A 27,130-nucleotide genomic window follows, 5' to 3' on the forward strand; every position below is an offset into this window, starting at 1 on the left:
TTTCAGCCCCACGTCAGTGGAGCACTGGTTTGGGCTTTGGGTGCGAGCTGCCTTGTTGCCTTTCTGAGATGACTTCAGTGCCTGCAAGTGCTCTGGGCTTTGCTGCTGTTTGCAAAATGGGTTTTACTCTGCTCAGCACCGTGCGTGGTACCTTGGTGTCTCTTCAGTGCTGGTGCCTGGATCTCATGCTGTGCCAGTGTCTGGTTTATGCTGCTCCATTTAAGTGCCCAGTGCGTGCCCTCTGCTCCCCAAAGCATGGCATTATTTGGATTTCATAATGATGATTTTTTCACTGTCTAGGTCTTCACAGGTTACAGTAATGAATTTTTTTATAGAATGAGGGGTGATGGTCTCAAGTTGTGTTAAGGGAGATGAACATTAGGAAAAAAGAATCCCTGCCCAGGGAGGTGGGAGGTCACTGTCCCTGCAGGTCCTCAAGTGGAGAGGTGGCACTGAGGGACGTGGTGGTCAGTGAGCAGGGTGGGATGGGGTGGGGTTGGGCTTCTGAGGGCTGCCCTGTGAAGACTTGGAGATTCCTTGTAGGCTCTGCTGTGATTGGGCCTCAGAAGTGGAGTGCAAAGGTGGCAATGTGCAAACTGCAACAGCACTCAGCAGCAGCTGTGCATGCAGTGATGGTGAGCAGCATGCTTGGTTGCCCTTGGAGGTCTTCATGGCTTAACTGTAAGTTCTGGTAGAAAACAAAGCTTCTGGGATAATCCTGCCATCACAAGGACGTGCACTGCTCGTGGAGTGGCATCAAACGCTGTTTTATTTGCACGTGATTATGGCTATAAGAATAACGAGCTGCAGCCATTCCTCAGTCCCTGCTAAAAACAGCTCACATTTGTTGAATGTTTTCCTTTGTCTGAGCTGAAGGCTTAGAGAGCAGTTGGTGATTCTAAGCTAAAACACAACAGAAGTAGGAGAGGGACTTCAGAGGAAGAAATGGTGCTGTGCAGGAGGATGCAGCCAGGATTGGGGATGCATACTGGGGAGAGATGAGGGCCAGCTTGGTCTCAATGTGTGAAGCGAAGCAGGAAAGGAAAATATTGATTTTATTTTGATTTAATATTGAGAGGCAGTGATAGAAGTGGGGAAGCTGCAAAAGGGGTGAGCAGCAGCAGTGGATGGGCGGCTGCAAAGCTGGGGCAGTGTGGGCAAGGGGCTGCAGGCTGGGAGGGGAGGGATGGAGGCTGTGGAAGAGCCAGGGCAGACATGTGGCTGCTCAGTGTGTGCTAGCATGGGACATCGATCCCTGTGACCGCATTGCCAGCAGTGGATCTGAGTGCATCAGGAAGAGGATTGTTAATAAATCAGAGACTCTTCGTGCCTATCTGCGTCCTAGTCTTGCTTTTTTAGCAGGAGCTTGGTGGAATCCGATATGGCAGTCAGCAGCAGAGTAAAGCATAGCACAAATGCTAAAGCTCCATCTGCAGAAGCAAATCTGCCCATTGCTGTTGATGGGCACGGAGAAGCTGAAGATGAATGGGATTTAGCTGCAAGTGGAGAAGGTTTAGATGGAGGTGTCTGCAGCAGTGGTGCTGTGACCGTGCTTTGCCTTTGGCAAAGCAGCAAAATCCTGCTTGGTGCCAGCTCAGCTGTGCCCACTGCCAGCCTGCATTGCCAGCAGAGGGGTCTGCAGCCCCCGCCAGCAGCTGGAGTCTGGCTCACTGCGGGCCCACAGTGCTCACCTCCCTGCTGGCATCACAGCACAGCACTGTGCCCGTGGTGCTGCATTGTGCTGTGTGGCAGTGCCAGGCCCCCAGCTCGTTGCTTTGGGGCCCAAAGCACAGGTGTAGGCTGAACTCCATGGTGCCTGGAGGCTGCTGCCTAGCAGGAGGGCTGTGGCTTTGCTTTGCAAGCATGAATCCTGAATTTAGGCTGTGACCCACAATGTGTGCTGCTCTGTCCTTTGGTGCGCACCTCCATGCCTGCAAACACCCTCCTGGGAGTTGTGATAAAAAATCAAACAGAAGACTGCATTTGCGTGCAGGTCAGAGGCTGCTGGAGATGCCATCCTCGATGTCCTGCACACACAGTGGTGTCTGCTAGGAGTACAGCATTAACATATGAAAGCACAGCCAACAGTGGGTTCTTGTATGGGCAGAAGTGCAGAGCTGTGGTGCCAGTTCGACCCACAACTGCTGTCTGCAGCCGGGCTGGGTAACAATTAACCTTTCACGTCATGCAGCAGCCATTGCTTTCCTGGTGCAGCTGCTTTTAACAATGCACGTCGCTTCTCCTCCCAGCAGTGCTGGCTTTGGCACTTGGAGGGTCTGTTTGAGGAAGGGTGGATGGAGGAAGAATGGTGTTTCCTTAAATCAAAATGTAATTAAGAAGAAACTTTGTGTATATTAAATGAGATTCCACTACTGCTGATTCTGATATTTTAAAGTAAGCTCAGCATAGTTTTGCTTCGTGACAAAAGCATGTTGTTTTCCTGGGTCACTTTGCACATTGCATTGTTCTTCGCTTCATAACAGCCCATGCATTTGCTTTGTGCTGAGTGAAGTTACCATGTAAATAACACAAGTGTTGGTACATGCAGCAGAACCCATAGCAGCACACGAAGATAATAGTGTTGGATATTAGGGATAGAACTGCTGGGAAATGCATTTACAGGGGTGTATTTTTCTGAAGCTCGTGTTCTTGTGTAAAGCACCTCGATTTCATGTAGGTAGGTCAGTGTGTGATGTGCACACGAGGGCAGAGCTGGGAGCCACCTTCCCTTGGGTTATGTTTCAGACGGGTTTTTTCACACTTGTGAATTAAAAATTGGTGGCAGGATAACTTACAGGACTTCTGCAGCAAATATTCTCCTTTTCATTTCCGTGCAGGATGGGAGTCACAGCTCCTGGAGACTGGGTTCCTGGGGATGTTCCTCTGCCCACTCTGGACCCTGTCCCGTCTGCCCCGTTCCACACCTCCATCCAGCATCGTCATCTGGGGCTTCCGCTGGCTGATCTTCAGGATCATGCTGGGAGCGGTGAGTGGGGCTCTATGGTTGGGCTTTTGGGTTTTGTCTTTGGGTTGTTTTGTTGTTGTTGTTTGTTTGTTTTTTGCTGAGATGGCGGCAATGGGAACATCTGATCCCAGCAGGAAGCTGTCCCTGGGGCAGAGCACTGCAGTCCTCCAGTTCAGGACTGTTCTAGTTAGAAGAAGGAGGTTGGAGTAGGAAATACTTCTTGCTCTGTTTTGCAGAGTCCTTATTGTTAATGCTTATTTAAAGAAAGGCAAACACGTGCTTACTCCTGTGCATCGATATGTTGGTGCTGCTCTTGGGATTGGCACTTTCAAAGGAAGTGAAGCTGAAGGCCATTGTGGCTCTTTGATAAGATGCTTGGGAATGCAGTGGGTAATTCCCGGGAGCTTTATGCTGAGTTATTTTTTTTTTCTTTGTGTGTGCTTTACTGAAATGTCATTCTTTGCTCCTTAATTTCAAAGAGAACAATTGCTGCGTTACTGTCCAAGTGCCAGTGGAAATTCCCAAGTCACTTGTAAAAGAATCCATCAGGAACTGACACATCATTGTTAAACTAGAGGTGTGGCAGAGCATTACCCCGTGATCTGAAGCTGAGTGGTGGACACTTCAAAACATCCCCAGATTTTTATTTAGGATCATTGTAAAAGTGTTTCAGGCAGTAGGACATCCCTACTGGGGATCCCTACTTTCTCTAAAGCCCTTCTCTCACCCCAGCTCTTGAAGTGCTTGAATCTATAGTCAAACTCAACAAGCTCTTAATTATCCCTCTCTTCTTAATAATAAGAACAAAAGATGTTTGAAGGGAACAGTGATAACCAAGGGAAGCACAGTGTATGGTCTGCAGGCAGCATATGCATCCATATTTCATAACTGAAATTTCTGGTCCTCTCTTTGTGCAGAAAATGATGGGCACTTTTGGTAGCTGGGTGCTGCCGTGTCTTCATTGTGTCTTTGAGGGCAGTTGCTATTGCAGACCCAAAGTGCACCAACAGGATGGCTGCCCTTAGTGATGTTCCTGGGGACTCACGTTGGGGGGGAAGGGGTCCCCACCCTGAAGGACCCTCTGCAGTGGTTTGAGTGGGGCTGAGGGGTCCCCATCCTGCAAGGTAAGGTCGCTTAAGGTGACCTGATACTCCTCTGAAATGATGAAGTCCTGAGTGTAAGTTACTCGAATGCAGGTTAATTTTTCCTACAAGAACTTCACTGTGGGTGTAATATTTGGTCTTTTTATCAGCAGTGTTGTTTGGTGAAAATAACAGGGTTGCAGAAGTTTCCATCTCAGACAGAGGATGTCTGGTGGCCTCAGTGCTCCTCAGCTGTGGCACTGATTACGGAAAGAACCGATGCTCTGAGCATAAGGAATCGCAGCTGAATTGTGTTGTGTTACTACCAAGTTTGTATCCTGCTTTTGTTATAAAACGAGACGCTGCACTTTGCTCTTTCCAGTTGTAATATATATTCTGAACTATGAGACAGGCTTGTTGTAATGGAAAATTGAGCTCAAGAAGTCTGTGTTATCGTTATCTCTGTGCTGCTCCCCAGTAATAAATCTGCAGTTATTTTGGAGAGGGCACTCTGCAGTCAGTGCTGCCCCTCAAGTCCTTTTTGTGCTGGTTGCTGGTATGGCACTAACAGGCATGGGAGAGGAAAACGTGGAAAGGTCATTAAAGGGGGATCTATGCAAGCAAGTGGAAATCAGTGATTGATGGTGTCTTTAATGTTTCGGGGCCCAAACACGTGTACGTTTCCTTCTCAGATGGTGTAATGATGCTTGCAGGCACTGGGACGAGAGTTTAATGCGTGAAACCCAAGCATCCTCCTGCAGTGCAGGTGCACCTGCTCCAAGGCAATCTTTGATTTCTTCACTAATCTGGGCAGGGGTTGAAACATGTGCACAAATGCAGCCTGAAGGGAGGGTTCCCAGGGGTGGGATTGGTGGGGATTATGTCTCACGCAGGAAGTTTGGCTTTCCCCGCATGGTTCCCTGGGGGCTGCTGAGGAGGCTGGGCATGGATTTCCCTGCAAAATGCCATCTTCCAGCTCGCAGCCCTCCCTTGAGCTGGCTTTGTTCGTCCCACTCTGTGCTGGTGGGTGGGTGAGCAATGCTCTGTGCAGTTCCGAAGCTCATCTGAAATGTGCTGGCCTGCCTGGCTTTGACAGTGTGATGGACCCCAGGAAAGGACTTCAGTTTCCCATCCCATCGCTCTTTTTTTCTGCAGTCAGCTCCCAGAGCAGGAGCAGGAGAGGAGTGTGGATTTCACATTTCAGCCCCCTCCCACCCCCTTTCTTTTTTTTCTTTTCTTTCCCCGTTCAATGCATCACGTTTAGGAACTCTTTTCATTCAGAATTCTAGCAACCAGAGCATTAAAACACTTGTGATTTCTACCAGAGTAAATGCCAGTGTGCCTACACTTATTTCAGCCCATGCAAAGGAACAGACCAAGCCCAGTAGCTGCTGGATGCCAAATGTACCTGTAAGGACACAGGCTGGATCTGAAGGACTTTCACCCAACCCAAATTGGCATGACTGTTGTCATCGTTGCCCCCAGGGAACATCCGTCATCCCCTTGAAACCTTCCCATATCCTACCACCCCGCACCCTTGTTTACAACCTGCTAGTAGAGAACCACTGCAGCAGAAATCTGCTTTTATACTTCTGACCACAGAAACCCACAGAGCTGGTGGGAGCCTTGTGGAGGAGTTCTGTTGCCTTAAAGCAACCCAGGGCGGAAGCAGTCGTGAGTTTTCTGGAGAAGCCTTCGGGGCAGGTGTTGCTGCACCATGCCTGACTTCCAGCTGGGCTTCATTAAGAGAGATGCTTGTGTGAGAGGTAAAATCATCCCTTCTGCATTCCTGTGCAAGGAGTGGGTTCAGGCTCTGCTGCTGGAGTTTGATTGGCAGCAAGCGCTGGGCTCATCTCAAATATTGCTGGCTTTTTAAAAGGCATAATTATGTGATTCAATCTATATGTTTGATTTTCCTAATAATCCATTAGTGCAGGATGTAAAGACGGATGCTTCTTAGGAACGTGTAGAGGCAAAAGAATAGCAGTCCCTTTGTGCGAGCGAGCAGCGTGGTAGGAAATAAGTGGTGCAAACAGATCCGTGCTGCTAATTTGTCTCAGAAGTGCTGTGTGACTCAAGATCCTCGTCTTGGTGTGGCTGTGCTGTGATGCCTTGAGGCAGTCAAGCAGAGCAGGGCAGCATTGCCCCTGTCCTTGCCTCCCGGCATTTCAAGACGCTGTGTGAAGCTGTGGGCTTTTTGATGAGCAAGTTTTGTTTGTTTTTATTTTTCTCTCTTGCAGGCAGCAGAATTGCTGGTGGACCTGCACAGCCCTGAGTTGATGCATGCCTACCAGCACAGCATGCTGCTAGGACGTCGTGCGGCTCCTCGAGCCAGGAAAGCCGTTAGGGATTTAATCTGTAAGCTGTAAAATTGTTTCTTCGTTAGTTGGAATGTCAGGGAAAGGCTGCATGCGTGCACGCTTGCTCAGATATGTGAGAACTCAATTTTCGGCAGCACCTGTGTGTGTAGCTATAGTAACACTGATACATGCTGGTAACTGCAGAAACACGTGTGGAGGGATGGAGGTGATGGACCATGGGCCATACAGATCTGTAGTGGAGGCTGATGCCTTCAAAGCAACCTGTGGCTTCAGTGATGTTTACCCTGGTTATTCCCAAGAGTTGTCTCTGTTCATTGCACATCACTTGTCAAGCCTCACAGCAGAGGTTTGCTGCTGTCAGAGGCAGTGTGCCTGAATTTAGGTGGATTTTCATCATCTCCAACTAAAGCGCCTCTGCACCTCTTCCCTCCCAGCCTTTTTCTTTGTGGGATGCTGACATGGAGTGTGCAGTTCCCTGTATTACATCCAGCCAAGCTTGTGACTGCTGTGCTGTAGCACCGGTCCCATCCAGATGTGTGCTCTGAGGGAGTGTCAGTGTGGATATGGCAGAACAGTGCCCAATGCCCCAAGGTCCTCACTGCTTCTTCCTGCTGTTCCATGGCAATGCCAACCCCGACAGATTGCGCTGGACTTGGGTCTGCTGTCAAATCCCAGTCCTTGGGCAGCTGCAGAGCAGAGCTGGGTGATCTTGGGGCTGTTTTCCCATTGCTGCAGTCAGGATGCGGGCACTCTGCAAGCAGTGACCCTTCATAGGCACAAAGCAAGGTGAGCCCACGCATGTGCAGCAACCTCACTGCACTGCTAGTGGCTCTTTCACAGAGCTTTCTAATATGCATTTTATTTTCCATCAGCATCAGCCTGCAGAGAGAGCACAGTGCTGCCGAGATGCTCAGGTTAGGACTAATTGGGTGCTGTTTACAGAGCTTGGTGAAGTTCTGTGCGAATGATTATCAGCATTGGAAATGTGGTGAGGTGTAACGGCATGTTGGGAAGTTGGGAGTAAATGGGGAATTAAGGTGGAGCTGCATCTTGCAAAGGATCACAGACATATGGAATAAGTTACTGGGGAAGGTGGCTGGAGCAGAGCATAAGTGAGTCTGAGACATCTTGATTAGTTTCTGGAGGAAGGGATTGAAGAGTGTAGTGGAAAAGCAGGGAAACAGGATTTAAAGCACATTACCACTTTAATTTAAAAGTGCCCAAAGCAAGGAAATTCAGATTTAAAGCTGCCAATCCATCACTGGTGCACGCAGGTGTTGGAGCTGGGGTCTGTGTGCAGATGGGTCGGGGCCGTGCGGGCTCAGCTCCCCAGAGTGGGGCAGAACCCCTGGGGCAGTTGGAGGAGAAGTCTCAGCTTTGCCCCAGGACTTCAGTGTGCAGTGAGTGCTCAACCCAGCAAAGTGCCATCCTTTTGTCACTGAAGCTACCGTGTCCCATGTCCTTGATGCCCTCCTCAGGATCCTTGCACCATTCTGGGAATGCTGCTGGCCGAAAGCACTGCACTTCATCTCCAGGAGCATCCCAGGTGCCCAGGGATGGGGCGACACAGAGAAGGGTTTCTTTTCTTCCCTCATCTTGTGTTCGAGAGCCCTTCGTAGGGAGCTGTTGCCACCACGCCCCATTACAGACATGTGAGCACAGGCAAAAATCTGTCATTTGGGGGATTCCTGTCCCTTCTTGCTGCTGCCTGCTGGATTGATGCTCATCCTTCCCCAGTGCTGTGGTGCAATCAGCATGCACCAAAACGACCACGAAGATCCGGTGTTGCTCTCTGCTCATCAGAGCAGTGTCTCCCTGGGCAGCTCAGACCCTGGGCTGCAGAGCAGAGCCATCCTGAGGATTTCCTGGCACAAAGTAATGTAAATCCTTCTGTGTTCCTAGTGCACACACAAGGTATTTTCCCTGTGACATATATAGAGGACGAGAGAAAGATCGTTTAAGGCAGGGAGTCTTGGGGAAGAAATGGTGCCAAAAGGTTTATAATAATGAGCAATAAATTCTTCCCCTAAATTCTCATCTGTTTCCTGCTGAGTGCTGCCCATCCTTCACACTGAGATGTGCTTTCAGAGGAAAGGGATCCCTTATCTCCAGATTGTGAGTACACCGTTCGCTATCGCATCTCTTACATTTCGTTTTATTTTTCACAGTTAGACCGAGGGTTTTTTAAGCCACTGCAGCAGCTTATTGCAGAAACGAAGTGGTTTGTGTTGATCTCTTTGCATTTCTCTTGTTTTCGCCCGGATTCCTCGAAAAGTGTCATAACGTGGGTGGCATTTTAAAGGTTACTGGAAAGGGTGGGGATGTGATTAGCTAATAAGGGAGATGAACTTTCTGGCAGAAGTAATGAAGACTTTGAAGAAAACAGAATCTGGATGCCTGTGGTAAAATTGCATTAGATGTAATGAAATAAAAGTTGGAATTTGGGAGATTTTTGTAAATACAGAAAAAAAAAAAAGAAGAATCAAACGGATGTAGTTGTCATCTCAGTGACAAGCGTGCCCTGATCCTGGGCATTATGGCTCTGAAATTGAGAATAATTATTCTAATTTGTTTTATTACATTAGCGTGGGTAGGAGGGAAGAAAGGGAGCTTTCTTTTATGGCTTTCTCATTATTCAGAGGAAGGGCCAGACTCCTGACTCGGGCGCTGGGGCTTCATGGGAATTTTTGGAAAATGATGTCTGCAATGTTCTGACCTTTGCCGTCCCAGCTGCAGCCTCCTCCTCTCTGCAGGGATCCCACACTTGACTCCTTAGCAACCTCCTTTGTGCTTCTGATCTCTCTCCATTTGTCTAGTAATAGCCCTTGGCAGGAAGACGTGTTGTTCCTTCAGTGCCTCTAAAAGGCATGGAGCCGTTAATGCCAAGGACTTTTCAGAACCCCTTTCACCCACTGCTTACAGCTCGTCTTCAAAGTCAGTCAAACGCTGCTGCAGCCGTGCTGCTTTCTCAAAGCGTCTTTCTGATAGCAGAGGGGGGAAAAAGAACAGCAAACAGAGCAGGAGCCCGCGCGGGTGACTTCTCTTCCAGAAATACACCGGTCCGTTGGGATGCTGTGCCTTCACGGTGACTCCAGTTTAGCTGTGACAGGCTCACGATGCATCAAAAACCTCCGCAAGCAGAGCATCATCCATTTGTCTCATTGCATCATCCATTTATCTTGTTGCACTGTCCGCTTGCTCACGTGCGCTCTGCTCCTTTGTGCAGGAATTGAGTTCCCGCTCAGCACTGCTGTGCTCTCTGGTCTCCCAGTCCGCGTGGAGCTGCCCCACACCTGGGGCTGGCTGTGTGCCCCCCTGTGCACAGCAATAGCCCTGTGCTCACTCACAGGTGGGCTGCACAATTGGCTGCGGGGCATTGGAACAGGCAGCCCAGGGAGGTGATGGGGTTTCTGTCCCCGGGAACGTGGAGATGTGGCACTCAGGCTCGTGGTGGGATGGCTTGGGGTTGGACTTGGTGATCTGAGAAGGCTTTTCCAACCTTAATGGTTCTGTGATTCTAAATGTGGAGCCCGATCCTGTAGCCTGCTGATGTTGGAAGCACATCACCTCGAACCTCAGTGGTGCTGACAGAGCAAAGCTATAAACAGCAGTGCCACCTGAGGAGCACGTGCTTGTCATTCTCTGGCTAAGGAAGTACTGTTCCAGCCTGTTGTTTCTCTCTTTGCATGGAAGAAACCAGGGATTTGAATGACCAGCTGCTAATTTAAGGAGAGGTTGGTAGGAGCACCACTACCAGCTCTTTTCAGAGCCTTTAGCTTGCTGCTGTCAGAGCTGTAGAAGAGGGTTTCCCAAAAGTCTAATACCTCTGTCCCATCCTCACTGTGTGGCATTTCTAAAAGCAAAGAAGGGGCTCTGTATGCAGAGCAAAATCTCAGCAGGCGTGCAGTGCTCTCGTGTCGGATCCCGAGTTGGAGAGCTGTGTCTGCCATGGAGCCCAGTTGCTTTGAGGCATTGGCTTTGGAATGTCTCTTCTTCCTCTGTGAGTTTGGGGTCCAAATTACAGCTGGCTTGTCTTCAAGATGGGTTTGTATAGATCTGGATTTCAAAGAAGTGGAAGCCACGTTATCTGTGGGTAGGATGGAGCATGGGTTGGTGGGCAGTTGTGTGAGATGTGAGGTGCTCTACTGGATTTTCTCTGGGAGCAATCAATATCACGAGAAAAACTAAAATCCCAGAACTGAGGGTCATCCTCTGAGATATTTTCCTTTTTCAGCCGGCGTTTGAATCGTGAAACAGAATGGAGGTCTTTGGGTGGACTCTAAATTTATAACTCTGGTGCCCCATTCCCCGCCACATCAATGCAGGGGTTGCAGACATTGCTGCAGTCACCAGGCTCTTTCTCTTGCCGTGCTATTGGTCTGTCTGTACCATTTTTTTACTTTTTTTTTTTTTTTTTCAGAATTAATTTTGGGCTGAAAAAGTCTCAAAGAGCGCTTTGTTCCTCGTTGACACTCACTCCAGGGAAAAAGGGGGGAAAAAAAAAAAAGAAAAAAAGGAAAAAAACCGTGGAAAATCTGACATCTGCATTGTAGAGAAAAATCAATAGATAGGGAGGAATATAATTATCCCCCACTCCTAAAAGAATTTTTAAAATATTTTTTGTAACAGTGACTCATATCGGCTTAGTGCTTGAATGACATTTTAATTATTTCAGCTCTTTTTCATTTTGAATCACCAAAGTGCAGCAGCCGGAGAGGGGTACAGCAGGGCAGAGCTGTCTGTGGGGTGGGTTATGGGATGGAAGGGGCTGCCTGTCGTTGCTGGCATCTGACCTGGCACTGCCGAAGAGCCCAGTGCTCAAAGGCAGCCATGCAGCACGGAGCTGTGCAAAGCACCCATTGCCTGCTGAGTTTAATTAGGAGAGGATCAGCTCGTTAGGAGGAGGATTGTAGGAGTGAATGCAGGAGGGAGCAGGGAGCCACATGCTGCTGAGGGATGCACCGCACGGTTGTGTGCACATCCCATGTTGGTAATGTGGAGTTTGTGTCGGTTGTGTCTGAAAGTGGGGGATGAGAAGGGCAATGGGATCGCTCCTCTGCCTGTGTCGTGTTCTGCTCCTTCTGAAAGCTGTCCAATTTGACCAGCAGAGCCTGCTGTGAGGTGGGCAGCAGCCTTGCTTGTAATGGGTGGGAAAGCTGTTGGTAAACTTCCTCTCTATGGCTTAATTTCCTCAGAAATCCCTTTTACTGTGTATTCCCCCAGTGATGGGGAACAAGAAGAGGTGTGTGAAGTGTTCAGTCAAGTGAGACTGGAATTGATGCGTTGGGAGCAAAGGGCTGATTTGGATTTCCACCCCCAAAGTGCCCTGGCTGCCAGTTGGCAAACTTAGCAGATGTGTTCAACCATCCAAACAGATGGGATCTATAGAATGTATTGGGTCTGAAATAGAGTGTATTGGTCATAAATAACGAGGCTACAGTTTATAGGAGGCTTACTGACTTTCATAACTGACCCAGGTAGATGCCATGCTGGGCAGTCCAAGTCCTGCATCAGGCAGGCACGAGCATGGATTTATTCAGCGTGGGTTCTGCTGAGAATTTGTTGGGCAAGAGTATTATTATTTTTATTATAGAATCAAAGAGTGGTGTGAGTTGTAAGGGACTTCTGAAGGCCATCTGGTCCCACTCCCTGCACTGAGCAAGGGACACCCACAGCTCCATAAGTGCTCAGAGCCCCGTCCAGCCTGACTGTGGGTGTGTGCAGGGACAGGACAGAACAGCAGGGTGGTTCTGGTGATTAAAACCATAAAAAAAAAAAAAAATAATAATAATAATAAAAAAAAAGCATTTCATGTGATACTATTAATATAAGTAGTAATAATAAAAAGTCTTAAATGTAGTTTTCCTTCAAGATGTGATGCACCTGAATTGCACACCCGGGGCTGTGGTAGGGGCAGGTGCTGTGGCTGTGCAGTAAATCAGTGATGGGATCTCAGCTCCCCCTTCCTGGGCCTTGTTGCTGCTCAGAGGGGCTGTGCAGCCCTGTCCCATTGGTATGAATTTAATAATTCTGGTTAGAGCTGGATTCAAAGCAAGGCCACAGGGGCAAAAGGGCAATTGCTGGTTCAGTTCACCACCTGTTTCCTTCCCTTTGGCTTCTATTTAATTTGTATCACTGAATACCTTTCTCTTCTGATACAGAGGGCTTTGAAAGTGCCTGCACCCACCCCCGGTGTGCAAACAGAGCAGTGTTTCTGCGGGTGTCCTCCTGTGCTGGGGCTGTTTGTGAGCATATATTCACCTCCAGCACTGGGGAAAGCAAGTCAGCTTCGAACGCTGTGTCCCTGCCCTCCAGCACAACGTACCCCTTCTTTATTTATCCGATGGGAAAACTCAAAAACGTTTTGGAAATCATTACTTCTTCCCCACTAGGCTCCCATCCCATGTCAAAATAGGTGCAGAAATTCAAGTTTTTAGATAAAGCTCTGATAGCAAAATGTGGGAACTTCTACGTGTATCAGCTTGAAAGGAAAATCTTCTCTATTTATTTCAGAATAATTCGGCCCACACACAGCACTGACTTATCAGGGGTTAACAGAGGCTGTGCTAGGAAATACTCTGCTTAGTGCCTGCCTGTGAGCATGGACGGCTCCAGCCACAAGTAATTAGTGCAGAGCTAATGGGTCAATGCTTGTGCTGTGTCAAAAAGTATGTGGTATGTGAGGATGCTGGAACACCATGAGGGAAAATTAAAGTTGGGAGGAGAGAAGAGGAGATGATGCTGAATTTGGCTTTGGTGGAGCTGGTATGTCATAAGAGTTCTTCCTCTTTTTTATTTAAGAAACAAACAAAAAACAAGGTCTGAGATTGCTCTTAGGTTAATGGGATAGATACAGCCAAGAAGGGTTTGAGGCTACTGAGCTGTCTAAATAAATTTCTTGTACTTTGAGGGTGTTGGACAGATCTTGCTCTCAAAAAATGGCCTCAAAGTGTTGGAGAAGCCCTTTGTAAAAGTCCTGTTCTTTCTCACTGGTATTGCCTCCAACGTGGCCTTAATGCATTGAGACACAGGGCTTGTTCCTAATTCAGCCCCCACCCAAATCTGACTGATCTGTGGGGCTCAATCTCAATCACAGGCTTAAAAGCTGAATGCTTTGGGCTGCACTGAGCTGAGGAAGTGCCACTTCCCTTTTTCCTTTTCTTTTGCTTACAAGTGGCAGCTGAAGGGATGAGGTCTGCAATGGGGTCCCGACTGGGCTTAGTGTCTGCCCCAGCCGCTCCGTGTGTGATGCTTTCAGTCTGGGTCCATATGATAGGGGGTTCTCCCAGTGCTGATGCACCCTAATGCTGTCCCGTGCCCTCAGGCTCCTTTTCCTCCTGGTCCCTGCCCTAACACAGGACAATTCAGGTACATCAGAGATGCACAAGCCCCTGCCTGTCTATGAGTGAGGGACAGGACTTTTTCCCCTATACTTTGATCTGTATTATGGCAACGTAATCTGCTGCAGCTGTGGAGTTTAGGCCGGTTCATACATACAGAGAAATCTTGACAATGGCTTGGGAAAATTGTTAGCAGGCTGAAAGCAATCCAGCGGCTGGGAGATGCTGGCAGATGTCAGGATCCCCATCTCCTTCTCCCTCCTCCTCCACTGCCTGAGCTCATGGAGACCTCAGGCATCCTTTTATTCCACTTTTCTCCTGACGCTTCTCTGGGTGCTGCTGTCTGAGGCTGAGGCAGTTATCAGTGTGGCAGTGGTTGGGCTGTGTGCAGTCCCTGCTGCTTGCTGTGCCCCACTGTGTTGCAGGACGCAGGCAGGCGCAGCAGCCTCGTGGGCTGATGGGTGTGCAGTGGTTCTGTGCTGCCTGTGTGCCCCAGGGTCACTTATTTATTCTTGCTGCATTACATAAATAAGTAACCCCCAACCCCTGCAGACACTGCCTCACTTGGTGTTGTGTGCTTATCCTGGCAGCTTTTGCAAAGAGGGAATTAGGCAGTTTGAGCTGTTAGTGCGTTTTGAAAGAGGCTGTGGCCAACAGATGGTTCCATCCTGAGGTTCTTTTTGTGTCCGTGTTCTGTCTGCCCCATAGACTGAAGTGCTGTCAGTGCCAGCATCCTCTCCAGCACAGTGGATGCAAAACATGAGCTTTCCTTGACCCAGTGCACCCACTCACCAGCTCCTGTGTGTTTTTATCTACCTGCTTCATTGGTATTTAAATTAGAAGACAAACCCCATTATGCTTTCTACTTTCAAGGACCCGTTTCCTTTATTTCACATCACTCCATCTGCCCTGCAGTGAGGTCTCGGGCTGTGCAGCCTTTCTGCACGCGTCCCATCTCTGTGTGATGTGAGGCTGAACCTCGGGTTGGTTATAGGGATGTCAGATGGCATTTCTTAGGTTGGTTGTATCTTCAGAAGAACGTGAACAAACGTCAAAAAAAAAAAAAGATCAGCAGAAGCCACGTCATTGGGGCAGGGTGTGAACCACCGGGTTCCACCTGAGGTGGGGGATGTCTGAGCTCGGGCATCTGTACCCAGTGATGCACTCTGCTCAGTGGTTCCTTCAGCCACTGGAGAACCCAGAGTGGGATCTGGGATCAGCAGCGGTGTGAGAAGGACCTGAAGTGCCCCATTATCGTGGAAGCGGGAGCGTTCTGTGCTGAAAGCAGTTTGATATTGAGAGCTTGAAGTGATTTTCCTGTTTGATAGCTTCGTAGTAAACAAAACGTGATTAATTCCTTCGTGACTCATTGCAGGAGAGATTTCGAGTTTTATTACAGCCTTTTTCTATTGTATCCTTGCTTTAATTATCTAAGCAGAATAATAGAGCGTGGTAAGAACTTGTACAAGGCAGGGGGAAGGTCACAGAGATAGCTGTCTTTTAGTCCCTGCACAGAGCCTTTCTTTGCGTCCTTTCTGCCCTGACAGCGCTGTCGGCTGCAGCGCATCCTGCCCGATGCTATCACTGCATCCTGTAACTCTAGAAACAATCCCAGGGGCTGAGTGAGCACAGCAGGTCGGGGGGGCTGGAGCAGCTGCTGCTGCCAGGAGCCTGTCCTGCCCTGGAGCAGGAACAGGGGAAATGCAGCCCTCGCTACCAGGGCAGCCCCCAGCCTGCTCTCCCATCCTGCAGCTCCCCTCTAGTATGGCACACCATGCTTTCAGCTGTGCCTTTTGGACCAGCTCTGCTGGGCTATTTGGTGGTGGTGCTGGAGGGGCTGTCCCATTGCTGCATCACTTGTTGTTGTATCCTCTGCTCCTTTTCCCTGGTTGCAAACGCGTTGCTTTGCTCTGTAGCATTGGCAGCAGTTACCTCTCAGGAGGTGTTTTTCTTGTCACTGTTGGTTTCATAGACTCACAGAGTCTTTAAGGTTGGAAAAGACTTCTCAAATAAGACCAACCCATCCCACTGTGCCCACCAGCCATGGCTCTCAGTGCCACATCTCCATGGTTCTCAAACACTTCCAGAGATGGTGACCCCACCACCTCCCTGTTGTGAGGGCTCTTAGGGATGATGCTATCTAGCTTGCAATTTCTGGGTCTTGCAGGGCTGCTCTGCATGCAGTTGGCCTTGGGACTGCTGTCCTGCTCTATGAGACATGCTGCCTGTAGCTGAGGCATCTGCTGGGTTCCCCAGGCCCGTTCCTGATTAAAAATGACAAGATAGAAGTTGTGGAGTCCATGATGGATCCTGTTTACTGTCCTCGGCAATTAACATTAATGTGAAAAATATTTCATTTTTGGAAAAGGGGAGAAATGGAGGAAAGAAAAAAAAGTGCAGCAGCAGATGGACAAAATCTGCTCAATCCAAGCACCAGATACAACTTCAGGCTGTGAGTAGCCCTGCTGAAAGCAGTGAGGTCACTTCATTCACAGCGACATGCGTCGAAGCATCATCTGCTGTGAGGCTCAGACCAGGAGAGGTGCAGATTTCCTGTTAGTTTGTGTCTAATAATCTTGTAGCTATTCCTGTGCATCTTGTTTGGTTCAGAAAGTCAGTACTGGGTTAAGTTTGAGGTCCAACTAATTTACATCATCTGATGGCACGTGTTTGGGACAGAATGCAAAACATTAAGTGATCTGCTCATGGCAGAGCCTACAGAAGCTGGGGAAGATTTCTCACTGTCTCACTTGAGGATTTGCGGGTACTTGTGGATATTTATTGAAGAGCTCTGGGCAGTTGCTGGGGGTACTTAGCTCCCTGAACTTCGGGATTTTGCTGAGCTGTGCTAAACTGCTCAGGGAAGAGTTTTATGGAATTTGGATGAATCTGCTCAGCCAGGGTGTACCGCAGCACTGTGACCTTCTCCTCCTCTGAGCTGTCAGGAAAAGGAATAAAAAAGAAAAAGGAACAAGGGTAGCATTGGGTCCTTGCAGAAACTCAGCAGATTTTTCTGCTAAAGAAGGCAGGAACATTACAATTAGGGGCAATGTCAGAGGTAGGCAAATAGCCCCTGATTGTATGCAGATGATAGAGCTGGTTCAGTCTTTTGACTAGTGAAGCTTTCCTCAATTTGGGATATTGTGATCCTAATCAGAGACCTTTAGCTGTACATCAAAGCCCGCATAGCTCGGGGCTGGCACGGGCTGATTGCAGGCTTATTGCAGGGCTTCCTGCTCATCCCTGCCCAGGTGTCCTTCCTGCCGTGGCCGACTGATTCCTTTTTAGTCCTCATCACCGAGGCAGAGAAATTTAATCCCAATATTGCTGCCAGCCCTGGAATGGACCCACTGGTTTGGAAATGTCACCCTCCTGTTGCCTTGAAATATCAGTGCGCACAGCCTCTGCTACCTGCTAATTTCATTGCCAACCTCTAACCCGAGGTAGAGCAGACCTGTCATTAGCACATTCATCTGTGTTTAGATCTGTCAGCTTCCTTCCCCTTCTCCTCTTTTGTTTCTCTAATTACTTTGATTGCATCTCTGCATCCAGCTCAGGGCTCGGGTGGCTGCTGAAGCTGCGTGGTCCTGTGCCAGCGTCCCTCTCCTACAGGAGTACTTTAAAGAGGGAGAGAATTGGGTCTGGATTTTAAAGTCACAAAAACAGCCATATGTAGGTTTGCAGGTGACTTTTCACTCTGTTTCAGAGCAGTGTCAGAGCCCAGTTCTCAGACCTTTCCTGGCCACAGTTCTTCCTTATCCTAAAGGTTCCACATTGGAACAGGCAAGTGCCTGGAGATGGGTAACAGAAATGTTTGGGAATGGGCTCCTCGCTCCACCACGGGCTCTTAGGGCTGAGGCCAGCTCTTGGGGTGCTCCTCCAGCCACACTGTCCAACCTGCTGTCATCCATCAGCGAGGTCCTGAGCACCTCCTGCTTTGCAGGGTCCGCTCCTCGGGGGGTGAGTTTGGAATTGAAAGCTTTCCATTTCCCTGGCAAGCTGTGAGCCAAGCAGCCCTCCTCCTCTGCAGGTACCATCAGAAGCCATGTGGCAGCAGGAGGAGCATTTGCTCAGAGCCCTCTCCTGTGTTGTCCTCTGAGGGACAACATCTGGGCTCCGGGTACAGATGTGCCATGAATTTCCAGGGTGATGCCTCTTCCAGCCCTGCACTTCCAACTGGTACTGGTAGTGCTGTCCCTGTGCTGTAACCAGAGATGCTGACATCTAGAGATAATAATTTGGCATGTAAGATCGAATAAAATATTCCTAATGCTGTTTTTTTTTTTTTTTTTCTTCCTGTGTGTTTTTCCAGGGATTGATTAAAATTCGAGGGGATCACTGCTGGAGAGACTTAACTTGCATGAATTATCACTATGAGGTGAGCAATCTGCACTTTACAGTGTTTTTTCTTGCCTGCTTTGTTTTCGTGGATTTTTCTTAGCCTTTTCATTACTACCAGGCAGTTCTCCATGTTGGTCTTCTTTTATTGTTGCCTTCAGCCTATAGCCATGCTGTCAGCATTCATGTGCCAGCTCAGTGATGCTGCTTTTCCCAACAACAGTCCTCAGAGAGCAATTTCTGTCCTCCCCCACTGCCGTGGAATCTCAGGGATAAATGTGAACTCCACAGAGAACTGCCTTTGTAAAAGCAGGGAAAAGGAAGAACAGAAATGACTTTCCCGTAGCATTGTGCTGTGTGCTTTCTGCCAACGTTTTACTTTATTCCAAAACTCAGACATATGCAGACAGAAATAGAGCATCTCAGTGCTATCCAAGATGCTGAGCACTGGTCGTTGGCAATTCAGAATTATGCAGCTTTGTCTTTCTGACATCTGTTCCAGTGATTGCGTTACATTCTGATTATAAACTGCGGTTTGTATTCTGGCTCTGTTCTTTGATTTTAGGGAGAGGGAGCTCAGCTTCCTCTCTGCTTTTACCTATAGTTTTGCACTTGCATTTTGTATAAACAGAGATCAAAAGGAAAGAAATTGCTGTGTACAGGGACTCTCTCCTGAGGAAGTCCTGGCTCCCTACAAAGTAAGCGGTACTGTGAGGGACAGTGCCTTCTGCAGGTTAGCATTGGAGCCATCGAGTCACAGTGCTGGGGATCTGTGCTCTGTGCCCATATGAGGAGCAGGGAGCACTCCGCATCTGTGTGCACAGAGCTGCAGTGGTCAGCCCTGATCTCTGGTGTGGGTTCTGTGCTGTGTTTGTCCCCAGGGAGGGACTTTTGGGGCGATGTCCTCAGTGGACCATCATCACGTCTGGAAACCATTTTCCCTTTCCAATTAAATCTGATGGATTCTGACTTCCCTGACCTGCAGAACGTGTTGCAAGGTGTTGCCTATGGATGGCTTTTTACAGGGGAGGCACTGAGCAGCAGCCGTGAGGACGCTCGTACAGCATCTCCCTTTCCACAGTTGTGTGAGAAGAATTGCATGCGAGTGCTGGGGACCGAGTTACCAATCCTGTTACAGGATCAGGATTCCTCTTTCCAAAACAGGAAAAATTCTATCATTTTTACCAAGTACCAGTACCCCATCCTGCAGCAGCCAGCCTGTGTAATCCCCAAGACTTCAAATGAAAACCAGAATCAGTTCTGTAACCTAGAAGGCTAATGAAGACCATTCCCATCCTACCCACAAGGCAGGATCCCCACTGAAATAATTGTGAACAGGGGGCAGATCACATTATCAATATCAATTATTTTAATCCACACCGAAGAAGCTGTAATAAAGGGAAATTGAAAGAGGCCAGCATTCTTCTACCAGTGCTATACATTCACCTGTTGAGCCGAGTCCTCTGTGTGCCCTGTTCTCACAGTGCAGGGTGGAAATACTTTGGGCTTGGTATGAGGTGGAGGAGGAAGTCCCAACAACTTGGGGCTCACTGAAGTCCTCAGAAGTCCGCATAATCTGTCCCTGATCCTGGTAGAGTTTCCCTGTAGCTGTTGGCTTGCTATAGCCTGACCTTTGCCCATCTCCTTAAGTGCAGCCACATGAATCCAGATGAGAAGGACAAGGGTGGATGTATGGCAGGGAGAAAGCTGTTCCCGGGTATGTTACAGTGCAGGTCCCCAAAATCCAACCAGTCAATGAGAGGAAGTGGAGGGTGAGGCTGAAGATACCTCTGCAAGAGGAGGAGATAGCTGCAAATCTGCTCGTCATTAGGATGATAAAACTGGGTATTGGATCAGCCGTAGTGGAGCTGGGCCAAAAGGAGTCTGTGATGTATGTTGGCCACCCCAGCTCTCGTGTTCCAGCTCGGAATTGCAGTCCAAAACCTACATGTGCTCCTCTGCCAAGAGAATTAATGAGAACACATGGCCTCCATCTCCCGCGTGCTGAGCGCGCCCCGCACTATTTATTTGCAGTGGGACCAGCAGCCATGCTTGTGGAAAATAACATTTCCACTTGTGTCAGGAGTCGTGTGTAAAATAGTAAAAAATTGTTACGGCTCGGGTAATTAAACGGAGCGTAATTTTCATCCCTTTTTCCTTTCTGATGTGCGGGGCCTTAGTCCAAACCTTTATGGAGATCTGTTCCCCAAATGAAGCCTCTCTGTGTTGAGGGCTTACGATCTGTGACGCTGTGGAGTTTGGAGAGGGAAATGGCAGAGCGCATGGTTTACATAGGAAAGGTATTTTCTTACTAATGCAACACTCCTTGGATCCCTGAGGAGTCCGTGTGCTGCAGCATGGAGACAGACACTGATGGAGAGAAGTTCAGGTGGTGCTGCCTTGCTACCTGCAGATGTGTGCAGGGCTGGGAGGTGCTGGGGGGGGTCTGGGCTCTGATGTTCATTGGATTCTATTTCTCATTCCTTGGCTTTGCAGCCGTTCCACTGCTGGCTGCAGTTAGAGGGCTGTTTATCCTGTAAGAAGTCCTGGTTGCAGGAGGCTTTTGCACAGTGGGACTTGCTCATGCTGCTGTTGACACTGAGGGAAGCTGCCTCTGGTTTGTAGGTCTGTTTGTCATCATTAAGCGTTTCTCTGCTATATACACGATGGTTTACAAATGCATGTGCAGCGGTTTGCAGAATGCAGCTCGATTTCTGCTTCCACAGAAGCATATGGCACAGATCCCAGCGCAGAGGAGCCCTCAGCAAAGAGCCCAGCAGCAGCCTGCAGCTACAGGAGGCTTCGGGCTGCCGCAGGTGCTTCTGCAGCTTGCAGGGTATTGCCTGGGCATGGGCTGGAGCAGCTTCCAGCCTGGGTAGGTACCAGGAAGGAGAGCACCGACCTGCTCTCACAGCTCCATCGGGCTTTCTCTGGCCCTCCCCGCCCTCATTCTGGATGTGCTGCTCTTGCTGGCGCAAGCACAATGCCTTAACATACTCCAAATGGAGAAAACCCTCAGTGCCAGCCCTGCATTTAGGACCTCCTCCCAGACCTGCAGCTCCCCGGCACGCTCACAGCACTGAGCACCTTGCAGCCACATGTCTTTTCACAGGGAGGTTTGAGTGGCAAAGGCAGGAGATGAGTATTTCTGACTTGCAACCAAATGGAGCCGTGGTTTGGGATGCTGGTGGTGGTCTTGGCAGAGTGGCTAAGGAGAAAATCTTTGGGCTTTAGAAATGGTGAAGTCCTACGTGGTTGCATCCATCGCATCTCCTCGTACCCAGCATGGAGCTACATGCTGCAGGATGCAACCTGTGATGCGTTTTATGGTGGCTGCCAAAGTATTGTTGCTTTTTAATTACAGACAGATACCTCATAAAACCCCGCCACCAACTGGTGAGAACAGCTGCTGGAGCAGCTGCACAGGGAGCAGGGAGCCCCGCTGGGCGGCTGCCTTCATCACCTCCTCCTTTCTGCTCTGTGCCATAACCCCATGGGGTGCTTACATGTGTCCCAGGGTCACTTTCTCTGAGCAGGTACCAGCCCTGGTACACACCGGGCAGAGAACCTCTCTGTGCCCAGCTGGAGCAACTTGTATTTTATTTCTTTTTAATGCAAAGAATTTGTTTTAAGTGGAGTTTTGAAGGAAGCACCTTTTATCAAAGAGTTTCTCAGCATCATGCAAGCAAGCAAACCTTCCACTGAGACAGAGATCATAGGATGGTATGGATTAGAAGGGTCTTCAAGGTGAGATGGATGAATAAAAAATAAAATAAGTAAAACACCCCTAAATCAGGAAAGTCTTTGCCAGCACTGGGAGTGAGATCGAGGATATCCTTCCCACTCTGGGGGTGCTCAGGGTACCTCCATGCAGAACTCTCCCAAGGACTGTGCTGGGCTGCTCAATCCCAACCAAAGGTGCACTTGAGTTCTCCTGACTCTGTCAGTGCTGCTGCAGTAGAGCTTTGTTCTTTGTGTAGGATGCCGTGCACACAAAGGTCACTTCTTCTGATTTGTACAAATTATTGCTAATTATTCTGGAACTGTTTTTCTTAAATGGAGGCTGTCAGTCAGGGCTGCAGCTCCCAGCAGCTGTCCAGTTCCTAGAGAAGCTCTCTGGAGCACGGTGTCTTTTGTGCCTAATTACAGGGCTGCTGACTGATAGCTGTGCTGATAAGGCTGAGAAGCAAGGAGGCTGGAGCTGCTCTTTAAACGCCTCCTGATTTCTGTGCTCCCTTCTCTTCATTGGTGTATTGGACCTCGTTACACTTTAATCTAGCTTTTTTTCCCAGCTATTGTAAAACAAAGAGGAAAGCTGTCAACAAATTACTATCAACAAGAAAATAGTTTGTCTTAGAATCATAGGCTGGTAGAGATGTAAGCTCATAGAATCGTGGGTTCAATGATATGAACTATTTCCCAGTTTACTCAGTAGAAATGTCATGCGGAGTACAGATCCAGTGATGCCCCTGACAGCATATCCTCACTTCACAGCCTGGAGGACTGCAAGTAAATGCTGTACGCTCTGTGCCTTAAGAATACAAAGTCTTTTTGAAATCAATTTTAGTTTGGATTTATGAATACTTGCTTTGAGCTGAAATTTATTGTCAGATTACCAACTTGAAATTAAATGGGTCTGTAATCAGAAAAGCCCAGGCTATCAGCTGCATTGACACGGAACAAAATAGGTGCAGCTATTTGGACAGGAGTTGGACTCAGTGATCCTTACGGGTTCCTTCCAGCTCAGGATGTTTAGTGATTATGTGTGAGTCTGGGTTTTAAAGCAGAAGGCAGCACGAGGGTGTGAGGTGTAAACAGGAGTTATCTCGGCGTTCAGCACTGGTGCAAATGCAGGTGGGAGATCCTGGCTATGTGTACATTGGAGGCCGGAGCTGAGCAGTCTGGGCACTGTGTGACCTCTCTGCTGCCAGTTGTGATTTCTTCATCTTTCAGAAATGAGAATTTTGCCTTATGAAATCCTCGTGCTGACAGGAAAGCACTGACACGCACAGTGCTGCCAGCGGCTCTGCATGGCTGCGTGGGCACTGCTTTTCCACAGGCCCTCAGCCTGTGCACTCCACCCAGAAGTTTTAGTGCTTTTTTTTGTTCGTTTTAATCTTTTTCTCATCCAAAATGGACCTTATTGCAGAAGCTGCTGCAGAATTGGCCCAAACACAGAGGCTTCACAAGGGGAGGACTGGAGAAGAGCCGTGGAGCCGGTGGGTCCTGGGGCTGCACACAGCCCAACACTGCTTGAAATGGTAAAACCTGTGCTCCAGCAGATGGGTTTCTGTGATTTAAGGAGCAAAAGCAGTTGTCCTGTAGAAGCCAAAGCCACTGTTGAGTCTTCAGCAGAGAGAGAGACGCGCGGCTCTGCCCGGGGAGGATTACGGTGCAGGTTGTGTTCATCTCCAGTTGCAAAAACAAACTGTTCTCTGCACTGAGGCAGCCAATACCAGAAGGAAAAGCACGCTTCTGTGCGGCTTTTTTTTTTTTTTTTATGTTCCATTTGGTCATAAGTTTTGAAAAATGACCTTTTCTGAGGCATAATTGAAAAACCAGTTGTGCCTCTTCACACGTATTGAAGGGTCACTTAGCGTGGGTCTGAAGCTGAGGATTAGGTGCTTTCTTCTGGGTTTTGGTGATTTGCATGATGTCAGTGGAAGAAGGGCTAATTCTTGACCTTGCCTGCGATCAATTAAGTAACAAGATCCATCATAAGGTAAGTGCATGAAGCAATAGTATTGGCAGATGAATGTCAACACGACATCAAAAGCTTATTACAGTGTATCTGGATTTTGTATCAGGCTCTGCGGGAAGGTCTCTCTCTGAGACAGGTTTTCAGATGAATCCCAGGTGTTCTCTCTGTAAGCTGTGTTTGAATGTAGTTTGCTGGAAATATTTGTTCTTCCCAACTTAGGGCTGAGCTCTGTTGTTCTGATAACAGTTAAACATAGAGGTTGCTTAAAAAGAGAGGGGTTGATGGCTTTTAGGGTGGAACATTGGGGCAAACATCAGGGTGGAAGCACTGGGGAGGGTGGGTTTGGCTTGCTTTGCACTGCTCAGAGGTGCTGGTGGGAGGTGCAGGGGCTGCAAAGTAGAGGTGAGCTCTTTGGGAGGGGGCCCAGCTTTAGCACTGGCTCTGGACGGTGCTGCAGGTGATCACTTCTGGAAGTGCAGCGGAGCTCAGGGACACTGCAAAGCAATGGTGGGCTTACAGAAGTGAAGCCTTCCTCATAGAGCTGCAAATTGAGAGGATGTATTGATAAATAGTGACGTGTATTCCCAGTTGTGTTGTATTTTGAAAAGTGAAAAGGCGTACAGGTCTGTTGCAGTCTGAGGATGCTGCAGAAGAGCCAACGTAATTAATGGCGTGGGAGTTAATGCAGAGCAAAAGTGCTGTCCCTGCTGGTAGGGGAAATCTGCTGGCTGTGCTTTATTCCAGGCATGGAGTGCCTTCCAGAGCCTCGCACCACACCAGCACTCTGCCTTGTGTTATCCCCAGCAGCCAACATAAAAGACGAATGGTGAGTGGATTCTCGACCCCCTGAAAGCCAGCGTCAGCTCAGCTCTTCTCTCCATCGGGACCAGGATCCCCACAGTGAGTTTAGGAGAGGTGCAGATGAGTGTCTGCTCAGTGAGCTGTCAAAACAAAAGGCAGAGCTGCAGCCATGCGCTCTCAGCCTGCGCTCAGGAAACCACACAGTGCTGATGGAAATGGGACATAAACAGGTGCTGAGAGAGAAGCCTTCAGAGGAGCTCTGAGAGGAATCTAATAGGACAAGGGGAAATGGTTTTGAATTGAAAGAAGAGAGATTTAAATTGGACGTACGGAAAAAGCTGCTAAGGATGGTGAGGAATGGCACAGGGTGCGCAGAGAGGTGGTGGTGCTCCATCCCTGCAGATACCCACGGTCAGGCTGGACGGGACTCTGAGCACTGATGGAGCTGTGGGTGTCCCTGCTTAGTGCAGGGAGTGGGACCAGACAGCATTCAGAGCTCCCTTCCAGCTCCAACTGTTCTGTGATTCTAATGGCAGAAATGTTAGGGCTGGATTTGAGCGCGCAGCAGTGACCCGAGGCAGAGCCCCGCTCCTGAGGGCAGCACAGCACATTTTCCTTATCTTTTCTGTTCAGTTTTAAAACGTTATTTTTTCTGTGCATGTTTCTTCACTAACAGTAACTGCACTAAAACAACCACGTTCTGGGGTTCCTGGTTTGGTGTGAGCAAAGCAGTTCAGTGGCACCTGTCACTGCGGTCACCCACTGCTGCCACAGCTTTCAGCCAATTTCCAGTAGCATTAAAGCAAAATTGGAGAAAGGAGTGAAAGTTTAGTGGAAATGCCTCCTGGGCATTTCTGTTGGGAGCCGCTGGAGGGTTTTGAGGCATAGGAAGACATCAGCCCCTGCCCCGCTGGGACTCGTGCGGAGCTGTCAGTCACGCACTGTGAATGCATTGGGGATATGCCAATACTGTTTTCAGCAGTAATACAATTCCTCTTCCTGGATTCTTTTCTGTTTTTCTTAAGGATTTGTTTTAAGCCTGGTGAAAGCTTCCTGTACAACTATTGGATTTCATCTCTTCATTACACATTCCCACTGTTTCAGTCTCATTTACAGACCACCCATGACCCTCGTTGCTTGCCTTCAATATTTTCTTCTTTTTTTTTTTTTTTTTTTCTTTTTCCTTTCCCTTTCTTCCTTCCCCTCTCCATCTATTTGGTCTTTCTCCATCCTGATCAGATGAATCCATAAAGGCCTTTGCACATACCTGACCAGATCTCCCTATGCATAACATTCATTCCATTGGCCAACTTCTCCCTCAAGAGTGCTGGAGCCACTGCTTCCTGCTGCCTGCTGGGGCAGGTTGCTGCTCATGCAACATTTGGGGCCCACGAGGTTTATCAGCTCTGCAGGTAACAGAATGCTCAGATAATTGCTTACATTGTGGATTTATCAGTGAGTTAATGGTGTGTTTTAAGAAATCTGCAAAGAGAAGAAAGATGACAAATTTTAGTGCTATCTGGAAGGCAGAAACAAGACAGGAGACAGTTTGGGAGCTTTCCAGCCTTTCCCAGTAGTGTGCCTGTTCTCTTTTGCTTTACAAATGAGGATTACTTCCTTGGCCTCTTCCAAACAGTGCCAACCCCAATGTCAGCATGGAACTGCTCAGCACACGTGTCCCGATCTCCGCATCCTCAAATAGATGAAAGCTATGGCAATAATTATTTTGATTTTTTACCATCCTCTATGGCACGTGTGGACATGACATGCTGTGTATCCTCATCTCCTGCTCTGGAGTTGTGCTTCACATCCACCCCCACCTTCCTATGTTCAGATGGGGCCAACCACCACTCTGATTCTCCTACTGCCGAGACCCCCGGGGTGATGCAAACTGTTGGTGTCGGCCAAAATTCAGAGCTCTTCTCTTTGATGTTCGCTTTCTAAGGGCCAGAATCCAAGTGAAACCAAAAATTTGAACACATGTGTTTTCATATGATATCAAGTACAGAATGGTGTGTGCAGTGCTCCAGTGTGAAACTAAATCGTCTAAAAAAACCAGCCCACATCGCTGCCATCTACCTTCCAGGGAAATCAAAATAAGTCCATGCTTTTGATTGCCGATAGAGTTTAACCAAACAGGGTGTTTGTCTACAAACTGGTGCTTTCTTCTTTGGAGGTCAGATTGTGTTTTTGTGGGATTATGAGCACGTGGTACGGTTTCATCTCTTTCTATGACCATTGGATGTGTTACATCGTTTAAGGAATGAGGAAGTTTTTCACACAGGGTGGTGACGCTGGAACAGGTTGGTCAAGGAGGCTGTGGATGCCCCGTCCCTGGAGACATTCAAGGCCAGGCTGGATGTGGCTTTGGGCAGCCTGGTCTGCTGGTTGGCGACCCTGCGCATAGCAGGGGGTTGAAACTGGATGATCTTTGTGGTCCTTTTCAACCCAGGCCATTCTATAACTCTAGGAAATCTCTCCTAAGGTATTAAGTGAAATACGGAGTTTGTGTCCTGTAAAATACCAGGCACAGAAGTTCTGCCAAAGAAGCTGTGTGTTCCCACTGATGCCCATGTTAGTCC

At 48.6% G+C, this 27,130-nt stretch overlaps 1 protein-coding gene across 2 annotated transcripts in view; it reads left to right on the forward strand.

Annotated features, from left to right (window-relative positions):
* LMF1 (lipase maturation factor 1) overlaps positions 1-27,130 on the forward strand; it is a 162,880-nt gene that overhangs the window by 44,049 nt on the left and 91,701 nt on the right. For both annotated transcript variants that reach the window (XM_085237239.1, XM_085237238.1), the window contains 2 exons: positions 2,838-2,986; positions 18,021-18,086. In XM_085237239.1, the coding sequence (XP_085093365.1) occupies positions 2,838-2,986; positions 18,021-18,086 (215 nt within the window). The remainder of the gene's footprint in view (positions 1-2,837; positions 2,987-18,020; positions 18,087-27,130) is intronic.

The sequence above is a fragment of the Meleagris gallopavo genome, chromosome 16 (assembly GCF_905368555.1).
Source record: "Meleagris gallopavo chromosome 16, MGAL_WU_HG_1.1, whole genome shotgun sequence".
In the NCBI taxonomy this organism is placed as follows: Eukaryota; Metazoa; Chordata; class Aves; order Galliformes; family Phasianidae; genus Meleagris; species Meleagris gallopavo.